Source organism: Sorex araneus, chromosome 3, assembly GCF_027595985.1.
Source record: "Sorex araneus isolate mSorAra2 chromosome 3, mSorAra2.pri, whole genome shotgun sequence".
NCBI classification, from domain to species: domain Eukaryota; kingdom Metazoa; phylum Chordata; class Mammalia; order Eulipotyphla; family Soricidae; genus Sorex; species Sorex araneus.
Genome location: NC_073304.1, coordinates 10,178,621 through 10,202,506, shown reverse-complemented (window position 1 = coordinate 10,202,506; position 23,886 = coordinate 10,178,621). Strand labels below are relative to the sequence as shown.

Below are 23,886 nucleotides of genomic sequence, written 5' to 3'. Positions count from 1 at the left end.
TGGTCTATTGTTTCAGTCAGTTGTGACCAACCAAGATTCAGTGCAAGGAATATGCTAATATTTAATAGCTCTTATTTTTAGGGGCCACTCCTGGTAGTGCTTAGAGCATCCTCCTGGCTCTGTGCTCAAGGATCACTCCGTGGGGGGCTCCGGGGACCATATGTGGTGCTAGGGATAGAACTGGGTCAGCAGCATGCAAGGCAATCACCCCACCTGCCTATTGCTCTGTCCTTAAGGATTAAGATCTTTTCTGGTTGATGGGATTATCCTAATCCATTCAGAGCTGGATCCTGTCCCTATGCACACATCTTGCTGTTGCTGGTTTGCCCCACTGTCCGCACTGCAGATAGTCCACACCACAAGCATTGTCTGGCACATCCCCCCAGGAAAGACATGGACAAGTGGTTTTCATGTATAGAACCAAAGGTTCAAGATTTTTATTGTGATTTTAGGACCTATGTTTACTGGGCAATAGTTTCCTTCAGCCACCACCACTGGAAAAACCCTAATTTATTCACAGAACAGAGGAACAAGGCAGGAACATAGTCACCTGGGAGTCAGGAAGAGAGAGTCATTCAGGAATCTACCAAGAATCAATACTGCTATCCACGTCTGAGCTCAAGCTGACAGTATCCATGTCTGTGCTGGCACAGTCCGTGTGGAGCCCGGTGATCTCGACCACGGTCTCACCAAGGTTCTGGTGTCGCTAGTCAACTAGAGGCAGAAGGAAGGCATCAAGGAGGGGAGCCTTGTTCCTGGGAAGGTTCTGGGAGTCCACGTGCTCCGCCTTCTTCCCGCCAAAGAGCCAGTAGCCGGCGCCAGCCCCCGCCAGCAAGGCCAGGCCGAGGTAGGCGTTGTAGGTCATGGCGGTCAGCATCAGCAGGTAGCTCAGGGCCAGCTGGAGCACGTGCAGCGCCGTCTGCAGGAGGTGAGCGGCGCTCAGCAGCTGCTGCCGGGGCGTCTCCTCGGGGCAGGTTCCGTCTGGTCTGGGGGGAGCCGAGCACTGGGCGAGGAGACTCTCTCGAGCTCTCTTGAGACCCTCGTAGGCCAGGGCCAGCAGAAACACAGCCAGGAAAGCCACGGCCATGGCCAGAGCCGAGTCGATCAGCAGCCCCGCAAACAGCAGCTCCACGTTCTTGTAGCCGAAGTAGAAGGTCGTGGGCATCGAGTGTGCGCCGTCGCCGTGGGAGTGGGGCCCCGAGGTGGCCGGGGGCTGGTGAGGAGGGGCCGGGGTGCTGGGGTGGCCCATGGTGCTCATCCCGGAGTGATGGTGCGAGTGGTCCATGGTCCCAGGAAAGCTGTGTTGTAGAAGATTCTGGAAGGATGCTGGAGTCCTGCACTGTAGCCTCTTCTCAGAGTCTCTGGCAGCACCAAGTAAGGCTCCTCAGAGCCCTGCTTCTTATGTACACTGGGAGGAGACCCTCCCTGACCCTCCCTGACCCTCCCTGAACCTCCCCGACCCTCCCTGACCCTCCTTGGCCATCCCTAATCCCCTCTCTTCCCTCTCCCTACATGCTCCTTTGAGACCTTCCCAGAGACCCACCCTACTAAATCCTTCCTCAGAGAGCACACTTGGATTTTTTTTTGGGGGGGGCAGGTGTTTGGGAGGGGGCACACAGGGCAGTACTCAGGGTTTACATCTGGCTCTGCACTTAGGGGTCACCCCTGGTGGGCCCTGGGGACATGTGGTGTACTGAGGACTGAGCTCAGGGCAGCTGTGAACTATTGCTCAGGTCTAAGATTTTAAAATATGGATTTATTTATATATTTTTTGAATTTTGGGTCACATTGGCTGTGCTTGGCCTTACTCTGGGTTCTGCACTCAGGGATCCCTGCTGGTGGACAGGGGGGTATACGGGGTGCCAGGCACCTAGGTTGACCTTGTGCAGGGCCAGCACCCTACTCACAGTGTCTTTTTTTTTTTTTTTTTTTTGCTTTTTGGGTCACACCTGGCGATGCACAGGGTTTACTCCTGGCTCTGCACTCAGGAATCACTCCTGGCGGTGCTCAGGGGACCATATGGGATGCTGGGAATTGAACCCGGGTCTGCCGCATGTAAGGCAAAGGCCCTCCCGCTGTGCTATCGCTCCAGCCCCCCCACAGTGCAATTGTTCCGCAATTTTAAAACCTCAGAGGATAGATGGGACCAGAGAGATAGTCCTACAGCCCTGTAAGAAGCTGACCCTTGGCACCCCACGTGGTCCCTGGAGCCCTGCCTGCCATGGTTCCTGAGCACAGAGCACTGCTGTGTGCCCCCTCCCCACCCTCCCACCCTCCCAATTCTCTTAATGTCGAGAAATCGAGAAAATCTTTTTCCAATGCTAGCGTCAAGTGCACACTGGTTGACACTTTCCGGGAGGCAAATCCCTGGTCCTTCCCGAGCAGCAGTGCTCTTGCTCTCTAAGGCCACTGGCTCCGGTGCTCTGCGTGACCAGTGAGAGAGCCCTGCAGGAGAGCGGTACACGGAGCCGGGGGGAGTTTCAGGAAGGCGCCCCCAGTAGAGAACACACTGACCCCAGAGTGGAGACGCAGCACTCAGTGCTCCCCGCCCAGGAGGCTCTGGAAGGTCTTGACTGAGCACCGTGAGGTGCACCCGGGGCCCGACTGTCAGGGGGAGCTGGGGGTTCTGCGCAAGCACACAGCCTCACTGTCACCATGACACCGGGTAGCTCTGAGTCAAAGGAGTCGAAGCACAGGTGGCAGGAGCTCCCGGTGCAGAGGCTCGGACAGAGGCAGGGAAGGCGCTTGAGGGAGACCGGGAACCAAGGACTCGCCTGAAGATGCTCTGACCACCCCTTTCTCATTCAGTCGCCCACACTGTACTCTGTGCTTTTTTTTCCCTTTTGGTCACACTCATTGATGCTCAGGGGTTACTCCTGGCTCTTCACTCAGGAATTACTCCCAGCTGTGCTCGGGGGACAATATGCACTGCCGGGGGTCTGAACCTGGGTTGGCAACATGCAAGGCAAATGTCTTCCCCGCTGAACTATTGCTCTAGTCCCCGTTTTAAAAAAATTTTATTATTTCTTTAAATTAAATTTAATTTTTAAAAAGTTGTTCACAATCACATATTACATTTGCTATAACACCATTCCTACTATCACTATACCTTCCCACCACCAATATTTCAAATTTTCCCAACCACCACCCAGGACTGCCACAAGAGCAGGTCCTAAATAATTTATTTGTGTTGTTTGTTAGAAGAAATTTGATGAAAAGTTTCAAAAATTTTCCTTAGAAGAAAGTGGTGAAGATTGTTGTATTTCAGCCTGGAGCCATTAAGTCCATGTATAAGAGATTTATTAATATGCTGTTAGTAAAGGTAGAGCCTTGTGTGTTAATATTTTATTTATTTATTAATTTATTAATTGAGATCAGTTGCCTTCCATGTTTTACCTCATCCACGTGGTGTGCTACTCTTGTACATCAGTGGTACAGAGTATGAGATGTTGCATGCCCCTGGAATTTTGCAATTTTAATTATTATTTACATTTTATTTATTTATTTATTATTATTATTATTCTTTTGACGTTTGGGTCACACGCAGTGATGTACACGGGTTTCTCCTGGCTCTGCACTCAGGAATTACTCCTGGCCGTGTCCCACTCCACCCAAAATAAAAAACCATCACCACTTTGTGATTCTTGCTTTCTTGTAATGAGTGTCCTGGCTTGAATTGTTTCCTCCAGGAAAACATGAACTGTGGGTCAGCCAGGTCCTGACCTTATTATACACCATTCCTTAGAAACACATATATGTATATATATACATATATATATGTAGCAAAATGCAGCAAAACACATGGCAAAAGCAGACTTCCTAATTTGACTCTGGAGTTGGCGAGCTAACTCAAAGGGCTCCACTGTACACATCCCAATTCCATGCATGGCTGGCTACAGCTGCACACTGGACCATCTGGTCAGCTGCGTGGGGCTGAGAGCTACTGGGGGTTCCCCCTCTGCCTCCTGTGCACAGATGGGAAGACTTCTGGTCCCAAAGAACAAAAATGAAGGAAACCATTGGCCTGTTGTTTCAATCAGCTGTGACCAACCAAGATACTCAGTGCAAGGAATATGCTAATATTTATTTATTTATTTATTTAGCTTTTGCTTTTTGGGTCACACCTGGCGATGCACAGGGTCATTTCTGGCTCTACACTCAGGAATTACCCCTGGCCATGCTCAGGGGACCATATGGGATGCTGGGAATCGAACCCCGTCAGCCACGTGCAAGGCAAATGCCCTACCCTCTGTGCTATTGCTCCAGCCACGGAATATACTAATATTTAATAACTCTTATTTTTTGGGGCCACTCCTGGTAGTGCTTAGAGCATCCTCCTGGCTCTGTGCTCATGGATCACTCCATGGGGGGCTCCCGGACCATATGTGGTGCCAGGGATAGAACTGGGTCAGCAGCATGCAAGGCAATCACCCTACCAGCCTATTGCTCTGTCCTTAAGGATTAAGATCTTTCCTGGTTGATGGGATTATCCTAATCCATTCAGAGCGGGATCCTGTCCCTATGCACACATCTTGCTGTTGCTGGTTTGCCCCACTGTCCGCACTGCAGATAGTCCACACCACAGGCATTGTCTGGCACATCCCCCCAGGAAAGACATACACAAGTGGTTTTGCATGCATGGAACCAAAGTTTCAAGATTTTTATTGGGATTTTGGGACCTATGTTTACTGAGCAATAGTTTCCTTCAGCCACCACCGCTGGAAAAACCTGAATTTACCCACAGAACAGAGGAACAAGGCAGGAACACAGTCACCGGGGAGTCAGGAAGAGAGTCCGTGCATTGGACAAGACACAGAAGGGGACCTGAGCCAGAGGGCAGGGAGACCCAGGGGCTCCGGCTCAAGACAAGCAAATTATTTCAGTTCCATAGGAAACCTTCAGGGCAGTCCCCATTCAGGAATCTACCAAGAACCAATCCTGCTCTCCACGTCTGAGCCCAAGCTGACAGTATCCATGTCTGCGCTGGCACAGTCCGTGTGGAGCCCGGTGATCTCGACCACGGTCTCACCAAGGTTCTGGTGTCGCTGGTCCTCTGGAGGCACAGGGTAGGCGTCAGGGAGGGGAGCCTTGTTCCTGGGAAGGTTCTGGGAGTCCACGTGCTCCGCCTTCTTCCCGCCAAAGAGCCAGTAGCCGGCGCCGGCCCTCGCCAGCAAGACCAGGGCAAGGTAGGCGTTGTAGGTCATGGCGGTCAGCATCAGCAGGTAGCTCAGGGCCAGCTGGAGCCCGTGCAGTGCCGTCTGCAGGAGGTGAGCGGCGCTCAGCAGCTGCTGCCGGGGCGTCTCCTCGGGGCAGCTTCCTTCTGGTCTGGGGGGAGCCGAGCACCAGGTTCGGAGCCTCTCTCGAGCTCTCTTGAGTCCCTCGTAGGCCAGGGCCAGCAGAAACACAGCCAGGAAAGCCAGGGCCGTGGCCATAGCAAAGTAGATCAGCAGCCATGCAAACAGCAGCTCCACTTTCTTGTAGACGAAGTAGAAGATTATGGGCATCCAGTGTGCGCTGTGGCCGTGGGAGTGGGGCCCCGAGGTGGCCAGCGGATGGAGAGGAGGGGCCGGGGCACTGGGGTGGCCCATGGTGCTCATCCCGGAGTGATGGTGCGAGTGGTCCATGGTCCCAGGAAAATCTGTGTTGTAGAAGATTCTGGAAGGATGCTGGAGTCCTGCACTGTAGCCTCTTCTCAGAGTCTCTGGCAGCACCTGCTAAGGCTCCTCAGAGCTCTGCCTCTTATGGACACTGGGAGGAGACCCTCCCTGACCCTCTATGACCCTCCCTGACCCTCCCTGACCCTCCTTGGCTGTCCCTAATCCCCTCTCTTCCCTCTCCCTATATGCTTCTTTGAGACCTTCCCAGAGACCCACCCTACTAAATCCTTTCTGAGAGAGCACACTTGGATTTTTTTTGTGTGTGTGGGGGGGTGTTTGGGAGGGGGCACACAGGGCAGTACTCAGGGCTTACACCTGGCTCTGCACTTAGGGGTCACCCCTGGTGGGCCTGGGGGACATGTGGTGTACTGAGGACTGAGCTCAGGGCAGCCATGTATGTGACTATCGCTCAGGTCTAAGATTTTAAAATATGGATTTATTTATATATTTTTTGAATTTTGTTTTTTTTTAAATTTTTTTAATACTTTATTTATTTTTAGTTAGTGAGTCAGCATGAGGGTACAGTTACAGATTTATACATTTTTGTGTTTATGCTTCCCCCATACAGATTTCGAGAGCCCATCCCTTCACCAGTGCCCATTCTCTACCACCAGTAAATCCAGCATCCCTCCCACCGTCCCCCATCCCGTCTCCCCCCACCCCACACTGCCACTATGGCAGGGTATTCCATTTTGGTCTCTCTCTCTGATTAGGTGTTGTGGTTTGCAATAAAGGTGATGAGTGGCCATTGTGTTCATTCTCTAGCCTATGTTTGGCACGCATCACCCTTCCCCCGCATGACCTCCGATCACATTTTACTTGGTGCTCCATTCTCTGAGTTGTCCAGAATGAGAGATCAGCCTCCAAGCCATGGAGTCAACCTCCTGGTACTTATTTCTACTATTCTTGGGTGTTAGTTTCCTAGTCTATTATTCTATATTCCACAGATGAGTGCAACCTTTCTATGTCTGTCTCTCTCTTTCTGACTCATTTCACTTAGCATGATACTTTCCATGCTGATCCACTTATATGCAAACTTAATGACCTCATTTTTCCTAACAGCTGCATAGTATTCCATTGTATAGATGTGCCAAAGTTTCTTCAACCAGTCATCTGTTCTAGGGCACTTGGTTTTTTTCCAGATTCTGGCTATTGTAAACAGTGCTGCGATGAACATATAAGTACAGATGTCATTTCGACTATATTTTTTTTGCTTCTCTGGGATATATTCCCAGCAGTGGTATTGCTGGGTCAAATGGGAGTTCAAACTCTAGTTTTTTGAGAATCGTCCATATTGTTTTCCAAAAGGGCTGAACTAGTCGGCATTCCCACCAGCAGTGTAGAAGGATCCCTTTCTCCCCACATCCTCTCCAACACTGGTTGCTTTTGTTCTTTTGAATGTGTGCCAGTCTCTGTGGTGTGTTGTGAGGTGGTATCTCATGGTTGTTGTGATCTGCATCTCTCTGATGATTAGTGATGTAGAGCACTTTTTCATGTGCCTTTTGGCCATTTATATCTCTTCCTTGGTAAAGTTTCTGTTCATTTCTTCGCCCCATCTTTTGATGGGGTTGGATGTTTTCTTCTTGTAGAGCTCAACCAATGCTTTATATACCATTGATATCAACCCCTTATCTGATGAGTGTTGCGTAAATATCCTTTCCCATTCTGTAGATAGTCTTTGTATTCTGGTCACTGTGTCTTTTGCGGTGCAGAAGCTTTTTAGTTTAATGTAGTCCCATTTGTTGATCTCTGTTTCTACTAGATTGCTTAGTTCCGTGTCATCTTTGAAGATTCCTTTATCTTCAATATCGAGGAGGGTTTTGCCGACCTTGTCTTCAATGTACCTTATGGTTTGTGGTCTGATGTTCAGGTCTTTAATCCATTTTGATCTGACTTTTGTGCATGGTGTCAGGTCGAGGTCTAAGCCCATTCTTTTGCATGTGGTTGTCCAGTTGTGCCAGCACCACTTGTTAAAGAGGCTTTCCTTGCTCCACTTCACATTTCTTGCCCCCTTATCAAAGATTAGATGATCATACATTTGGGGTTGTGTGTAGGGATATTCCACTCTGTTCCATTGGTCTTCAGCTCCGCCTTTGTTCCAGTACCATGCTGTTTTAATTGTTACCTCTTTGTAGTAGAGTTTAAGGTTGGGGAGGGTGATGCCTCCCATCATCTTTTTCCCAAGAATTGTCTTAGCTATCCGTGGGCGTTTATTGTTCCATACACATTTCAGGATTGCTTGATCCGTTTCTTTGAAGAATGACATTGGTATCCTTATAGAGATCGCGTTGAATCTGTATAATGCTTTGGGGAGTATTGCCATTTTGACAATGTTGATTCTCCCTATCCATGAGCAGGGGATATGTTTCCATTTCCTCATGTCCTCTTTTATTTCATGGAGTAGCGTTTTATAGTTTTCTTTGTAGAGGTCCTTTACTTCTTTAGTTAAGCTGATTCCTAGGTATTTGATTTTCTGGGGCACGGTTGTGAACTGGATTGCTTTTTTCATGTCCCTTTCCTCTGTCTCATTGTTTGCACATAGGAAGGCCATGGATTTTTGGGTATTGATTTTATAGCCTGTGACTTTACTGTACAGGTCAATTGTTTCTAAGAGTTTCTTTTTTTTTTTTTTTTGGTTTTTGGGTCACACCCGGCAATGCACAGGGGTTACTCCTGGCTCTGCACTCAGGAATTACCCTTGGCGGTGCTCAGGGGACCATATGGGATGCTGGGATTTGAACCCGGGTCGGCCGCGTGCAAGGCAAACGCCCTACCCGCTGTGCTATCTCTCCAGCCCCAAGTTTCTAAGAGTTTCTTACTAGAACTTTTAGGCTTCTCTAGGTATAGTATCATATCATCTGCGAATAGTGAGAGCTTGATTTCTTCCTTTCCGATCTGAATCCCCTTAATATCTTTTTCTTGTCTGATGGCTATTGCTAATACTTCCAGTACTATATTAAAGAGAAGTGGTGAGAGTGGGCATCCTTGTCTTGTCCCTGATCTTAAAGGGAAGGCCCTTAGTTTTTCTCCATTGATGATAATGCTTGCCATAGGTTAGTGATAGATGGCTTTGACTATCTTGAGGAAAGTTCCTCCAAAACCCATTTTGGTGAGAGTTTTTATCATGAATGGGTGTTGGATCTTGTCAAATGCTTTCTCTGCATCTATTGATATGATCATATGGTTTTTATCTTTACTTTTGTTGATATGATGGATTATGTTGATTGATTTCCGAATGTTAAACCATCCTTGCATCCCTGGGATGAATCCCACTTGGTCATGGTGTATGATCTTTTTGATGAGTTGTTGGTTTCTATTTGCTAGTTTTGTTGAGGATCTTCGCATCGGTGTTCATCAATGATATTGGTCTATAGTTTTCTTTGTTAGTGGTGTCTTTGTTTGCTTTTGGTATTAGGGAGATATATGCCTCATAGAAACTGTTCGGAAGGGTTCCTGTCTTTTCAATTTCCTGGAAGAGCTTGAGGAGAACTGGCAACAAGTCTTCTTTAAATGTTTGGAAGAATTCGCCAGTGAATCCGTCTGGACCTGGGCTTTTGTTTTTGGGTAGACTTTTGATTACAGTTTCTATTTCCTTGATATTTATGGGCCTATTCAGGTATTTCAGGTCTTCTTGGTTCAGTCTTGGGAGATTGTAGGAATCAAGGAATTCGTCCATTTCTTTTAGGTTCTCTTGTTTCATGGCATACAGACTTTCAAAGTAGTCCCTGATGATTTTTTGAATCTCCTTGGTTTCTGTTGTGATGTCCCCCTTTTCATTTCTGATTCGGTTTATTAGGGTTTTCTCTCTTTCTTTGTGAGTCTTGCTAGCGGTTTATCAATCTTATTTGTTTTCTCGAAGAACCAGCTCTTTGTTTCATTGATCTTTCGGATTGTTTTTCGGGTTTCCATATCGTTAATTTCTGTGCTAAGTTTTATTATTTCTTTCCTTCGATTTGGTTTGGGTTCCTTTTGCTGGTCCTCTTCTAAGATATTGAGCTGGGAAGTCAAGCTATCTATATAGGCCCTTTCTTCCTTTTTGAGGAAAGCTTGCAGAGCTATAAATTTTCCCCTTAACACAGCTTTAGCTGCGTCCCATAAGTTCTGGTAGTTTGTGTCTTCATTCTCATTTGTTTCGAGGTATCTCTTGATTTCTTCCTTGATTTCCTTCGTGACCCACTCATTGTTCAGTAGTGAGTTGTTTAATTTCCAAGTGTTTGATTTGGTTCTCCGCGTCTGTGCGTGACTAACTTCCATCTTCAGTGCATCATGGTCTGAGAAGATAGTTGATACAATTTCTATCTTCCCGATTCTATTAAGGTATAATTTGTGACCCAGAACGTGGTCTATTTTGGAAAATGATCCATGTGCGCTGGAAAAGAATGTGTATTCTTTCTTTTTGGGGTGTATAGCCCTGTATAGGTCTATTAGCCCTGTCTCTTCCATTTCTTCCTTCACAGCCATTGTTTCCTTGCTGAGTGTTGTTTTTGTCGATCTATCCAGAGGTGATAAAGCAGTGTTGAAGTCTCCTACTACTATCGTGGTGCTAGTTATGTTCTCCTTAAATTCTGTTAGGAGTTCTTTTAGGTATTTGGCTGGTCGTTCATTAGGTGCGTATACGTTTAATAGTGTGATTTCTTCCTGTTGTACATATCCCTTGATGAATAGGAAATGACCTTCGCTGTCCCTTCTAATCTTTTTCAGCCTGAAGTCTATGTTGTTGGATACTAGTATGGCCACTCCCGCTTTTTTGAGGGAGCTGTTTGCTTGCAGGATTGTTTTCCATCCTTTGATTTTGAGTCTGTGTTTGTTCTGACTATTCAGATGTGTTACTTGTAGGCAGCAGAAAGTTGGGTTTAGTTTCCGAATCCATTTTGCCACTCTGTACCTCTTGATTGGTGCATTTAGACCCTTAACATTAAGGGAAATTATTGTCATGGGATTTTGTGCCATTTTTCTATAGGGTTTGTTGTTCTTATAGGTTTTTTTCCTTGTCTTATAGTAGTCCTTTGAGTCCTTCTTTCAAACTTGGTCTTGAGTCTATGAAGTTCCTGAGCTGTTGTTTTTCCGTGAAATAGTGTATGGTTCCCTCAAGTTTAATTGAGAGTTTAGCCGGGTAAAGTATTCTTGGTGAGGCATTCATTTCATTGAGTTTTTTTACTATATCCCACCATTGTCTTCGGGCTTGGAAGGTTTCTTCTGATAGGTCTGCTGTGAGTCTAAGGGGTGCTCCTTTGTATATGATCTCCTTCCTTGATCTTGCTGCTTGCAGTATTGTGTCTCTATCCATAGCATCCATCATTCTGACTATGATATGCCTTGGGGATTTTTTATTTGGGTCCCTTTTAGCTGGTACCCTTCGGACTCCTTGAATCTGGATGTCCATATTTTCTAGTTCTGGGAATTTCTTAGCAATGATGTCTTTAATTGTGTTTTTTTCATTAGGATTGTTCCCGTGTGGTTCTGGTACTCCAATGATTCTTATGTTGTTTCTCTTGAGGTCATCCCCTAGGACTCTAATTCGCTCTAGAGCTGTTTTGAGGTCTTTTGCCATTATTTGTTGTTGCCTATATGCGTTCTGCAGCTCGTCTTCAAGGTCACTGATTCTTTCTTCAGCAGTAGTCATTCTACTGTTAAGGGCTCCTACTGAGTTATTTATTTCATCTACCGATTCTTTTAATTGTGTCACTTCTGATCGTAGCTTTGAAATTTCTGCTCTCATTTCTTCCCGAATTATCTTGGTGGATCGTTCCAATGCTGCATCCATATCTCCCTTAATTTATTGGACGTTTGCTCCATAGTTGCTTTGAGTTCTTCAACCATCTTCACGATTTCCTGTCTGAATTCTTTATCTGAGAAGAGACTGTATTTCTGGGGAGTCACTGCTGGGTTTGCTGAGATCCTCCCTTCCATCTCTGCTGGTGGTGGGGATTTCCGCTGTTTCTTCATGTTGTTATGGGTTTTACTGTTAGGCGCTCTCCTTAGCTTGAGAGGAGTCTCAAGAGAAAGCGTGGAGCTATGATCTTTTTACAAAGGACTTTATGTGCAGGTTGATGTGTTCACAGACAGTTTTTTAAAAATTAGGATAGGCTAGGTAAGTTGACTGTTAATATATAGTGACTAAGATGACCCGGGTATTATTCAGAGGAATAGGTTCTATCAATTATGGCCTAAGCGCAATGCAATGAGTGGGAAATATATCTTCGGCCGCTCCAGAAGGAGGCCACGCCCCTTCGAGGCCACGCCCCCTGACGTGTGGCCACGCCCCTAACACCCTGGTGAGGAGGGAGAGTTGGGGACCGCCGCTCAGAGAGTGAAGGGGCCAGTCGGGCCAGGGGTCTCCGGACCCCAAGCTGCCGGCGCAGAGGAGATCGCTGCGTTCTTCGGCGGGGGGCCTATTTTTTTAGTTTTGGGTCACATTGGCTGTGCTCAGGCCTTACTCTGGGGTCTGCACTCAGGGATCCCTGCTGGTGGACAGGGGGGCTATACGGGGTGCCAGGCACCTAGGTTGACCTTGTGCAGGGCCAGCGCCCTACCCACAGTGCTATTGTTCCACACTTTTAAACCCTCAGAGGATAGATGGGACCAGAGAGATAGTCCGGCAGCCCTGTAAGAAGCTGACCCAGGCTAAATCCTTGGCACCCCACGTGGTCCCTGGAGCCCTGCCTGCCATGGTTCCTGAGCACAGAGCACTGCTGTGTGCCCCCTCCCCACCCACCCCCACCCTCCCAATTCTCTTAATGTCGAGAAATCGAGAAAATCTTTTTCCAACGCTAGCGTCACGTGCACACTGGCTGACACTTTCCGGGAGGCAAATCCCTGGTCCTTCCCGAGCAGCAGTGCTCTTGCTCTCTGAGGCCACTGGCTCCCGGTGCTCTGGTGACCAGTGAGAGAGCCCTGCAGGAGAGCGGTACACGGAGCCGGGGGGAGTTTCAGGAAGGTGCCCCCAGTAGAGAACACACTGACCCCAGAGTGGAGACGCAGCACTCAGTGCTCCCCGCCCAGGAGGCTCTGGAAGGTCTTGACTGAGCACCGTGAGGTGCACCCGGGGCCCCACTGTCAGGGGGAGCTGGGGGGTCTGCGCAAGCACACAGCCTCACTGTCACCATGACGCCCGGGTAGCTCTGAGTCAAAGGAGTCGAAGCGCAGGTGGCAGGAGCTCCCGGTGCAGAGGCTCGGACAGAGGCAGGGAAGGCGCCTGAGGGAGACCGGGAACCAAGGACTCGCATGGAGATGCTCTGACCACCCCTTTCTCATTCGGTCGCCCGCACTGTACCCTGTACTTTTTTTTCCCTTTTGGTCACACGGGGTGATGCTCAGGGGTTACTCCTGGCTCTTCACTCAGGAATTACTCCCAGCTGTGCTCGGGGGACAATATGCACTGCCGGGGGTCTGGACCTGGGTTGGCAGCATGCAAGGCAAATGTCCTCCCCGCTGAACTATTGCTCTAGCCCCCGCATTAAAAAATTTTTTATTATTTCTTTAAATTAAATTTAATTTTTAAAACGTTGTTCACAATCACATATTACATTTGCTATAACACCAATCCTACTATCACTATACCTTCCCACCACCAATATTTAAATTTTCCCAACCACCACCCAGGCCTGCCGCAAGAGCAGGTCCTAAATAATTTATTTGTGTTGTTTGTTAGAAGTAACTTGATGAAAATTTTCAAAAATTTTCCTCAGGAGAAAGTGTGTGAAGATTGTTGTATTTCAGCCTGGAGCCATTAAGTTCATGTATAAGAGATTTATTAACATGCTGTTAGTAAAGGTAGAGCCTTGTGTGTTAATATTTTATTTATTTATTAATTTATTAATCGAGATCAGTTGCCTTCCGTGTTTTACCTCATCCAAGTGGTGTGCCACTCTTGTACATCAGTGATAGAGAGTATGAGATGTCACATGCTCCAGGAATTTTGCAATTTTATTTATTATTTACATTTTATTTATTATTATTATTATTATTCTTTTGATGTTTGGGTCACACGCAGTGATGTACAGGGGTTACTCCTGGCTCTGCACTCAGGAATTACCCCTGGCCGTGTCCCACTCCACCCAAAATAAAAAACCATCACCACTTTGTGATTCTTGCTTTCTTGTAATGAGTGTCCTGGCTTGAATTGTTTCCTCCAGGAAAACATGAACTGTGGGTCAGCCAGGTCCTGACCTTATTATACACCATTCCTTAGAAATACATATATATGTATATGTATTTCTGTATATATATGTATATATGTACATATATATGTAGCAAAATGCAGCAAAACACATGGCAAAAGCAGACTTCCTAATTTGACTCTGGAGTTGGCGAGCTAACTCAAAGGGCTCCACTGTACACATCCCAATTCCATGCATGGCTGGCTACAGCTGCACACTGGACCATCTGGTCAGCTGCGTGGGGCTGAGAGCTACTGGGGGTTCCCCCTCTGCCTCCTGTGCACAGATGGGAAGACTTCTGGTCCCAAAGAACAAAAATGAAGGAAACCATTGGCCTGTTGTTTCAATCAGCTGTGACCAACCAAGATACTCAGTGCAAGGAATATGCTAATATTTATTTATTTATTTATTTAGCTTTTGCTTTTTGGGTCACACCTGGCGATGCACAGGGTCATTTCTGGCTCTACACTCAGGAATTACCCCTGGCCATGCTCAGGGGACCATATGGGATGCTGGGAATCGAACCCCGTCAGCCACGTGCAAGGCAAATGCCCTACCCTCTGTGCTATTGCTCCAGCCACGGAATATACTAATATTTAATAACTCTTATTTTTTGGGGCCACTCCTGGTAGTGCTTAGAGCATCCTCCTGGCTCTGTGCTCATGGATCACTCCATGGGGGGCTCCCGGACCATATGTGGTGCCAGGGATAGAACTGGGTCAGCAGCATGCAAGGCAATCACCCTACCAGCCTATTGCTCTGTCCTTAAGGATTAAGATCTTTCCTGGTTGATGGGATTATCCTAATCCATTCAGAGCGGGATCCTGTCCCTATGCACACATCTTGCTGTTGCTGGTTTGCCCCACTGTCCGCACTGCAGATAGTCCACACCACAGGCATTGTCTGGCACATCCCCCCAGGAAAGACATACACAAGTGGTTTTGCATGCATGGAACCAAAGTTTCAAGATTTTTATTGGGATTTTGGGACCTATGTTTACTGAGCAATAGTTTCCTTCAGCCACCACCGCTGGAAAAACCTGAATTTACCCACAGAACAGAGGAACAAGGCAGGAACACAGTCACCGGGGAGTCAGGAAGAGAGTCCGTGCATTGGACAAGACACAGAAGGGGACCTGAGCCAGAGGGCAGGGAGACCCAGGGGCTCCGGCTCAAGACAAGCAAATTATTTCAGTTCCATAGGAAACCTTCAGGGCAGTCCCCATTCAGGAATCTACCAAGAACCAATCCTGCTCTCCACGTCTGAGCCCAAGCTGACAGTATCCATGTCTGCGCTGGCACAGTCCGTGTGGAGCCCGGTGATCTCGACCACGGTCTCACCAAGGTTCTGGTGTCGCTGGTCCTCTGGAGGCACAGGGTAGGCGTCAGGGAGGGGAGCCTTGTTCCTGGGAAGGTTCTGGGAGTCCACGTGCTCCGCCTTCTTCCCGCCAAAGAGCCAGTAGCCGGCGCCGGCCCTCGCCAGCAAGACCAGGGCAAGGTAGGCGTTGTAGGTCATGGCGGTCAGCATCAGCAGGTAGCTCAGGGCCAGCTGGAGCCCGTGCAGTGCCGTCTGCAGGAGGTGAGCGGCGCTCAGCAGCTGCTGCCGGGGCGTCTCCTCGGGGCAGCTTCCTTCTGGTCTGGGGGGAGCCGAGCACCAGGTTCGGAGCCTCTCTCGAGCTCTCTTGAGTCCCTCGTAGGCCAGGGCCAGCAGAAACACAGCCAGGAAAGCCAGGGCCGTGGCCATAGCAAAGTAGATCAGCAGCCATGCAAACAGCAGCTCCACTTTCTTGTAGACGAAGTAGAAGATTATGGGCATCCAGTGTGCGCTGTGGCCGTGGGAGTGGGGCCCCGAGGTGGCCAGCGGATGGAGAGGAGGGGCCGGGGCACTGGGGTGGCCCATGGTGCTCATCCCGGAGTGATGGTGCGAGTGGTCCATGGTCCCAGGAAAATCTGTGTTGTAGAAGATTCTGGAAGGATGCTGGAGTCCTGCACTGTAGCCTCTTCTCAGAGTCTCTGGCAGCACCTGCTAAGGCTCCTCAGAGCTCTGCCTCTTATGGACACTGGGAGGAGACCCTCCCTGACCCTCTATGACCCTCCCTGACCCTCCCTGACCCTCCTTGGCTGTCCCTAATCCCCTCTCTTCCCTCTCCCTATATGCTTCTTTGAGACCTTCCCAGAGACCCACCCTACTAAATCCTTTCTGAGAGAGCACACTTGGATTTTTTTTGTGTGTGTGGGGGGGTGTTTGGGAGGGGGCACACAGGGCAGTACTCAGGGCTTACACCTGGCTCTGCACTTAGGGGTCACCCCTGGTGGGCCTGGGGGACATGTGGTGTACTGAGGACTGAGCTCAGGGCAGCCATGTATGTGACTATCGCTCAGGTCTAAGATTTTAAAATATGGATTTATTTATATATTTTTTGAATTTTGTTTTTTTTTAAATTTTTTTAATACTTTATTTATTTTTAGTTAGTGAGTCAGCATGAGGGTACAGTTACAGATTTATACATTTTTGTGTTTATGCTTCCCCCATACAGATTTCGAGAGCCCATCCCTTCACCAGTGCCCATTCTCTACCACCAGTAAATCCAGCATCCCTCCCACCGTCCCCCATCCCGTCTCCCCCCACCCCACACTGCCACTATGGCAGGGTATTCCATTTTGGTCTCTCTCTCTGATTAGGTGTTGTGGTTTGCAATAAAGGTGATGAGTGGCCATTGTGTTCATTCTCTAGCCTATGTTTGGCACGCATCACCCTTCCCCCGCATGACCTCCGATCACATTTTACTTGGTGCTCCATTCTCTGAGTTGTCCAGAATGAGAGATCAGCCTCCAAGCCATGGAGTCAACCTCCTGGTACTTATTTCTACTATTCTTGGGTGTTAGTTTCCTAGTCTATTATTCTATATTCCACAGATGAGTGCAACCTTTCTATGTCTGTCTCTCTCTTTCTGACTCATTTCACTTAGCATGATACTTTCCATGCTGATCCACTTATATGCAAACTTAATGACCTCATTTTTCCTAACAGCTGCATAGTATTCCATTGTATAGATGTGCCAAAGTTTCTTCAACCAGTCATCTGTTCTAGGGCACTTGGTTTTTTTCCAGATTCTGGCTATTGTAAACAGTGCTGCGATGAACATATAAGTACAGATGTCATTTCGACTATATTTTTTTTGCTTCTCTGGGATATATTCCCAGCAGTGGTATTGCTGGGTCAAATGGGAGTTCAAACTCTAGTTTTTTGAGAATCGTCCATATTGTTTTCCAAAAGGGCTGAACTAGTCGGCATTCCCACCAGCAGTGTAGAAGGATCCCTTTCTCCCCACATCCTCTCCAACACTGGTTGCTTTTGTTCTTTTGAATGTGTGCCAGTCTCTGTGGTGTGTTGTGAGGTGGTATCTCATGGTTGTTGTGATCTGCATCTCTCTGATGATTAGTGATGTAGAGCACTTTTTCATGTGCCTTTTGGCCATTTATATCTCTTCCTTGGTAAAGTTTCTGTTCATTTCTTCGCCCCATCTTTTGATGGGGTTGGATGTTTTCTTCTTGTAGAGCTCAACCAATGCTTTATATACCATTGATATCAACCCCTTATCTGATGAGTGTTGCGTAAATATCCTTTCCCATTCTGTAGATAGTCTTTGTATTCTGGTCACTGTGTCTTTTGCGGTGCAGAAGCTTTTTAGTTTAATGTAGTCCCATTTGTTGATCTCTGTTTCTACTAGATTGCTTAGTTCCGTGTCATCTTTGAAGATTCCTTTATCTTCAATATCGAGGAGGGTTTTGCCGACCTTGTCTTCAATGTACCTTATGGTTTGTGGTCTGATGTTCAGGTCTTTAATCCATTTTGATCTGACTTTTGTGCATGGTGTCAGGTCGAGGTCTAAGCCCATTCTTTTGCATGTGGTTGTCCAGTTGTGCCAGCACCACTTGTTAAAGAGGCTTTCCTTGCTCCACTTCACATTTCTTGCCCCCTTATCAAAGATTAGATGATCATACATTTGGGGTTGTGTGTAGGGATATTCCACTCTGTTCCATTGGTCTTCAGCTCCGCCTTTGTTCCAGTACCATGCTGTTTTAATTGTTACCTCTTTGTAGTAGAGTTTAAGGTTGGGGAGGGTGATGCCTCCCATCATCTTTTTCCCAAGAATTGTCTTAGCTATCCGTGGGCGTTTATTGTTCCATACACATTTCAGGATTGCTTGATCCGTTTCTTTGAAGAATGACATTGGTATCCTTATAGAGATCGCGTTGAATCTGTATAATGCTTTGGGGAGTATTGCCATTTTGACAATGTTGATTCTCCCTATCCATGAGCAGGGGATATGTTTCCATTTCCTCATGTCCTCTTTTATTTCATGGAGTAGCGTTTTATAGTTTTCTTTGTAGAGGTCCTTTACTTCTTTAGTTAAGCTGATTCCTAGGTATTTGATTTTCTGGGGCACGGTTGTGAACTGGATTGCTTTTTTCATGTCCCTTTCCTCTGTCTCATTGTTTGCACATAGGAAGGCCATGGATTTTTGGGTATTGATTTTATAGCCTGTGACTTTACTGTACAGGTCAATTGTTTCTAAGAGTTTCTTTTTTTTTTTTTTTTGGTTTTTGGGTCACACCCGGCAATGCACAGGGGTTACTCCTGGCTCTGCACTCAGGAATTACCCTTGGCGGTGCTCAGGGGACCATATGGGATGCTGGGATTTGAACCCGGGTCGGCCGCGTGCAAGGCAAACGCCCTACCCGCTGTGCTATCTCTCCAGCCCCAAGTTTCTAAGAGTTTCTTACTAGAACTTTTAGGCTTCTCTAGGTATAGTATCATATCATCTGCGAATAGTGAGAGCTTGATTTCTTCCTTTCCGATCTGAATCCCCTTAATATCTTTTTCTTGTCTGATGGCTATTGCTAATACTTCCAGTACTATATTAAAGAGAAGTGGTGAGAGTGGGCATCCTTGTCTTGTCCCTGATCTTAAAGGGAAGGCCCTTAGTTTTTCTCCATTGATGATAATGCTTGCCATAGGTTAGTGATAGATGGCTTTGACTATCTTGAGGAAAGTTCCTCCAAAACCCATTTTGGTGAGAGTTTTTATCATGAATGGGTGTTGGATCTTGTCAAATGCTTTCTCTGCATCTATTGATATGATCATATGGTTTTTATCTTTACTTTTGTTGATATGATGGATTATGTTGATTGATTTCCGAATGTTAAACCATCCTTGCATCCCTGGGATGAATCCCACTTGGTCATGGTGTATGATCTTTTTGATGAGTTGTTGGTTTCTATTTGCTAGTTTTGTTGAGGATCTTCGCATCGGTGTTCATCAATGATATTGGTCTATAGTTTTCTTTGTTAGTGGTGTCTTTGTTTGCTTTTGGTATTAGGGAGATATATGCCTCATAGAAACTGTTCGGAAGGGTTCCTGTCTTTTCAATTTCCTGGAAGAGCTTGAGGAGAACTGGCAACAAGTCTTCTTTAAATGTTTGGAAGAATTCGCCAGTGAATCCGTCTGGACCTGGGCTTTTGTTTTTGGGTAGACTTTTGATTACAGTTTCTATTTCCTTGATATTTATGGGCCTATTCAGGTATTTCAGGTCTTCTTGGTTCAGTCTTGGGAGATTGTAGGAATCAAGGAATTCGTCCATTTCTTTTAGGTTCTCTTGTTTCATGGCATACAGACTTTCAAAGTAGTCCCTGATGATTTTTTGAATCTCCTTGGTTTCTGTTGTGATGTCCCCCTTTTCATTTCTGATTCGGTTTATTAGGGTTTTCTCTCTTTCTTTGTGAGTCTTGCTAGCGGTTTATCAATCTTATTTGTTTTCTCGAAGAACCAGCTCTTTGTTTCATTGATCTTTCGGATTGTTTTTCGGGTTTCCATATCGTTAATTTCTGTGCTAAGTTTTATTATTTCTTTCCTTCGATTTGGTTTGGGTTCCTTTTGCTGGTCCTCTTCTAAGATATTGAGCTGGGAAGTCAAGCTATCTATATAGGCCCTTTCTTCCTTTTTGAGGAAAGCTTGCAGAGCTATAAATTTTCCCCTTAACACAGCTTTAGCTGCGTCCCATAAGTTCTGGTAGTTTGTGTCTTCATTCTCATTTGTTTCGAGGTATCTCTTGATTTCTTCCTTGATTTCCTTCGTGACCCACTCATTGTTCAGTAGTGAGTTGTTTAATTTCCAAGTGTTTGATTTGGTTCTCCGCGTCTGTGCGTGACTAACTTCCATCTTCAGTGCATCATGGTCTGAGAAGATAGTTGATACAATTTCTATCTTCCCGATTCTATTAAGGTATAATTTGTGACCCAGAACGTGGTCTATTTTGGAAAATGATCCATGTGCGCTGGAAAAGAATGTGTATTCTTTCTTTTTGGGGTGTATAGCCCTGTATAGGTCTATTAGCCCTGTCTCTTCCATTTCTTCCTTCACAGCCATTGTTTCCTTGCTGAGTGTTGTTTTTGTCGATCTATCCAGAGGTGATAAAGCAGTGTTGAAGTCTCCTACTACTATCGTGGTGCTAGTTATGTTCTCCTTAAATTCTGTTAGGAGTTCTTTTAGGTATTTGGCTGGTCGTTCATTAGGTGCGTATACGTTTAATAGTGTGATTTCTTCCTGTTGTACATATCCCTTGATGAATAGGAAATGACCTTCGCTGTCCCTTCTAATCTTTTTCAGCCTGAAGTCTATGTTGTTGGATACTAGTATGGCCACTCCCGCTTTTTTGAGGGAGCTGTTTGCTTGCAGGATTGTTTTCCATCCTTTGATTTTGAGTCTGTGTTTGTTCTGACTATTCAGATGTGTTACTTGTAGGCAGCAGAAAGTTGGGTTTAGTTTCCGAATCCATTTTGCCACTCTGTACCTCTTGATTGGTGCATTTAGACCCTTAACATTAAGGGAAATTATTGTCATGGGATTTTGTGCCATTTTTCTATAGGGTTTGTTGTTCTTATAGGTTTTTTTCCTTGTCTTATAGTAGTCCTTTGAGTCCTTCTTTCAAACTTGGTCTTGAGTCTATGAAGTTCCTGAGCTGTTGTTTTTCCGTGAAATAGTGTATGGTTCCCTCAAGTTTAATTGAGAGTTTAGCCGGGTAAAGTATTCTTGGTGAGGCATTCATTTCATTGAGTTTTTTTACTATATCCCACCATTGTCTTCGGGCTTGGAAGGTTTCTTCTGATAGGTCTGCTGTGAGTCTAAGGGGTGCTCCTTTGTATATGATCTCCTTCCTTGATCTTGCTGCTTGCAGTATTGTGTCTCTATCCATAGCATCCATCATTCTGACTATGATATGCCTTGGGGATTTTTTATTTGGGTCCCTTTTAGCTGGTACCCTTCGGACTCCTTGAATCTGGATGTCCATATTTTCTAGTTCTGGGAATTTCTTAGCAATGATGTCTTTAATTGTGTTTTTTTCATTAGGATTGTTCCCGTGTGGTTCTGGTACTCCAATGATTCTTATGTTGTTTCTCTTGAGGTCATCCCCTAGGACTCTAATTCGCTCTAGAGCTGTTTTGAGGTCTTTTGCCATTATTTGTTGTTGCCTATATGCGTTCTGCAGCTCGTCTTCAAGGTCACTGATTCTTTCTTCAGCAGTAGTCATTCTACTGTTAAGGGCTCCTACTGAGTTATTTATTTCATCTACCGATTCTTTTAATTGTGTCACTTCTGATCGTAGCTTTGAAATTTCTGCTCTCATTTCTTCCCGAATTATCTTGGTGGATCGTTCCAATGCTGCATCCATATCTCCCTTAATTTATTGGACGTTTGCTCCATAGTTGCTTTGAGTTCTTCAACCATCTTCACGATTTCCTGTCTGAATTCTTTATCTGAGAAGAGACTGTATTTCTGGGGAGTCACTGCTGGGTTTGCTGAGATCCTCCCTTCCATCTCTGCTGGTGGTGGGGATTTCCGCTGTTTCTTCATGTTGTTATGGGTTTTACTGTTAGGCGCTCTCCTTAGCTTGAGAGGAGTCTCAAGAGAAAGCGTGGAGCTATGATCTTTTTACAAAGGACTTTATGTGCAGGTTGATGTGTTCACAGACAGTTTTTTAAAAATTAGGATAGGCTAGGTAAGTTGACTGTTAATATATAGTGACTAAGATGACCCGGGTATTATTCAGAGGAATAGGTTCTATCAATTATGGCCTAAGCGCAATGCAATGAGTGGGAAATATATCTTCGGCCGCTCCAGAAGGAGGCCACGCCCCTTCGAGGCCACGCCCCCTGACGTGTGGCCACGCCCCTAACACCCTGGTGAGGAGGGAGAGTTGGGGACCGCCGCTCAGAGAGTGAAGGGGCCAGTCGGGCCAGGGGTCTCCGGACCCCAAGCTGCCGGCGCAGAGGAGATCGCTGCGTTCTTCGGCGGGGGGCCTATTTTTTTAGTTTTGGGTCACATTGGCTGTGCTCAGGCCTTACTCTGGGGTCTGCACTCAGGGATCCCTGCTGGTGGACAGGGGGGCTATACGGGGTGCCAGGCACCTAGGTTGACCTTGTGCAGGGCCAGCGCCCTACCCACAGTGCTATTGTTCCACACTTTTAAACCCTCAGAGGATAGATGGGACCAGAGAGATAGTCCGGCAGCCCTGTAAGAAGCTGACCCAGGCTAAATCCTTGGCACCCCACGTGGTCCCTGGAGCCCTGCCTGCCATGGTTCCTGAGCACAGAGCACTGCTGTGTGCCCCCTCCCCACCCACCCCCACCCTCCCAATTCTCTTAATGTCGAGAAATCGAGAAAATCTTTTTCCAACGCTAGCGTCACGTGCACACTGGCTGACACTTTCCGGGAGGCAAATCCCTGGTCCTTCCCGAGCAGCAGTGCTCTTGCTCTCTGAGGCCACTGGCTCCCGGTGCTCTGGTGACCAGTGAGAGAGCCCTGCAGGAGAGCGGTACACGGAGCCGGGGGGAGTTTCAGGAAGGTGCCCCCAGTAGAGAACACACTGACCCCAGAGTGGAGACGCAGCACTCAGTGCTCCCCGCCCAGGAGGCTCTGGAAGGTCTTGACTGAGCACCGTGAGGTGCACCCGGGGCCCCACTGTCAGGGGGAGCTGGGGGGTCTGCGCAAGCACACAGCCTCACTGTCACCATGACGCCGGGTAGCTCTGAGTCAAAGGAGTCGAAGCGCAGGTGGCAGGAGCTCCCGGTGCAGAGGCTCGGACAGAGGCAGGGAAGGCGCCTGAGGGAGACCGGGAACCAAGGACTCGCATGGAGATGCTCTGACCACCCCTTTCTCATTCGGTCGCCCGCACTGTACCCTGTACTTTTTTTTCCCTTTTGGTCACACGGGGTGATGCTCAGGGGTTACTCCTGGCTCTTCACTCAGGAATTACTCCCAGCTGTGCTCGGGGGACAATATGCACTGCCGGGGGTCTGGACCTGGGTTGGCAGCATGCAAGGCAAATGTCCTCCCCGCTGAACTATTGCTCTAGCCCCCGCATTAAAAAATTTTTTATTATTTCTTTAAATTAAATTTAATTTTTAAAACGTTGTTCACAATCACATATTACATTTGCTATAACACCAATCCTACTATCACTATACCTTCCCACCACCAATATTTAAATTTTCCCAACCACCACCCAGGCCTGCCGCAAGAGCAGGTCCTAAATAATTTATTTGTGTTGTTTGTTAGAAGTAACTTGATGAAAATTTTCAAAAATTTTCCTCAGGAGAAAGTGTGTGAAGATTGTTGTATTTCAGCCTGGAGCCATTAAGTTCATGTATAAGAGATTTATTAACATGCTGTTAGTAAAGGTAGAGCCTTGTGTGTTAATATTTTATTTATTTATTAATTTATTAATCGAGATCAGTTGCCTTCCGTGTTTTACCTCATCCAAGTGGTGTGCCACTCTTGTACATCAGTGATAGAGAGTATGAGATGTCACATGCTCCAGGAATTTTGCAATTTTATTTATTATTTACATTTTATTTATTATTATTATTATTATTCTTTTGATGTTTGGGTCACACGCAGTGATGTACAGGGGTTACTCCTGGCTCTGCACTCAGGAATTACCCCTGGCCGTGTCCCACTCCACCCAAAATAAAAAACCATCACCACTTTGTGATTCTTGCTTTCTTGTA

The 23,886-nt window shown here is 46.8% G+C and overlaps 3 protein-coding genes across 3 annotated transcripts; all 3 read right to left on the bottom strand.

Moving 5' to 3' along the window:
* Nucleotides 1-706: 706 nt before the first annotated feature.
* LOC129403360 (high affinity copper uptake protein 1-like) lies at nucleotides 707-1,285 on the bottom strand. Its single transcript, XM_055130317.1, has one exon. The coding sequence runs from the start codon at nucleotides 1,283-1,285 to the stop codon at nucleotides 707-709; it is 579 nt and encodes a 192-aa protein (XP_054986292.1).
* Nucleotides 1,286-4,922: 3,637 nt separating this feature from the next.
* On the bottom strand, nucleotides 4,923-5,624 carry LOC129403359 (high affinity copper uptake protein 1-like). Its single transcript, XM_055130316.1, has one exon. It carries the CDS (start codon nucleotides 5,622-5,624, stop codon nucleotides 4,923-4,925), a length of 702 nt encoding a protein of 233 aa, XP_054986291.1.
* Nucleotides 5,625-15,049: 9,425 nt separating this feature from the next.
* On the bottom strand, nucleotides 15,050-15,751 carry LOC129403358 (high affinity copper uptake protein 1-like). Its single transcript, XM_055130315.1, has one exon. It carries the CDS (start codon nucleotides 15,749-15,751, stop codon nucleotides 15,050-15,052), a length of 702 nt encoding a protein of 233 aa, XP_054986290.1.
* Nucleotides 15,752-23,886: the final 8,135 nt, after the last annotated feature.

Excerpts from the sequence above, each read along its gene's own strand:
- LOC129403359 (XM_055130316.1), bottom strand. The coding sequence starts at position 5,624 with ATGGACCACTCGCACCATCACTCCGGGATGAGCACCATGGGCCACCCC.
- LOC129403360 (XM_055130317.1), bottom strand. The coding sequence starts at position 1,285 with ATGGACCACTCGCACCATCACTCCGGGATGAGCACCATGGGCCACCCC.
- LOC129403358 (XM_055130315.1), bottom strand. The coding sequence starts at position 15,751 with ATGGACCACTCGCACCATCACTCCGGGATGAGCACCATGGGCCACCCC.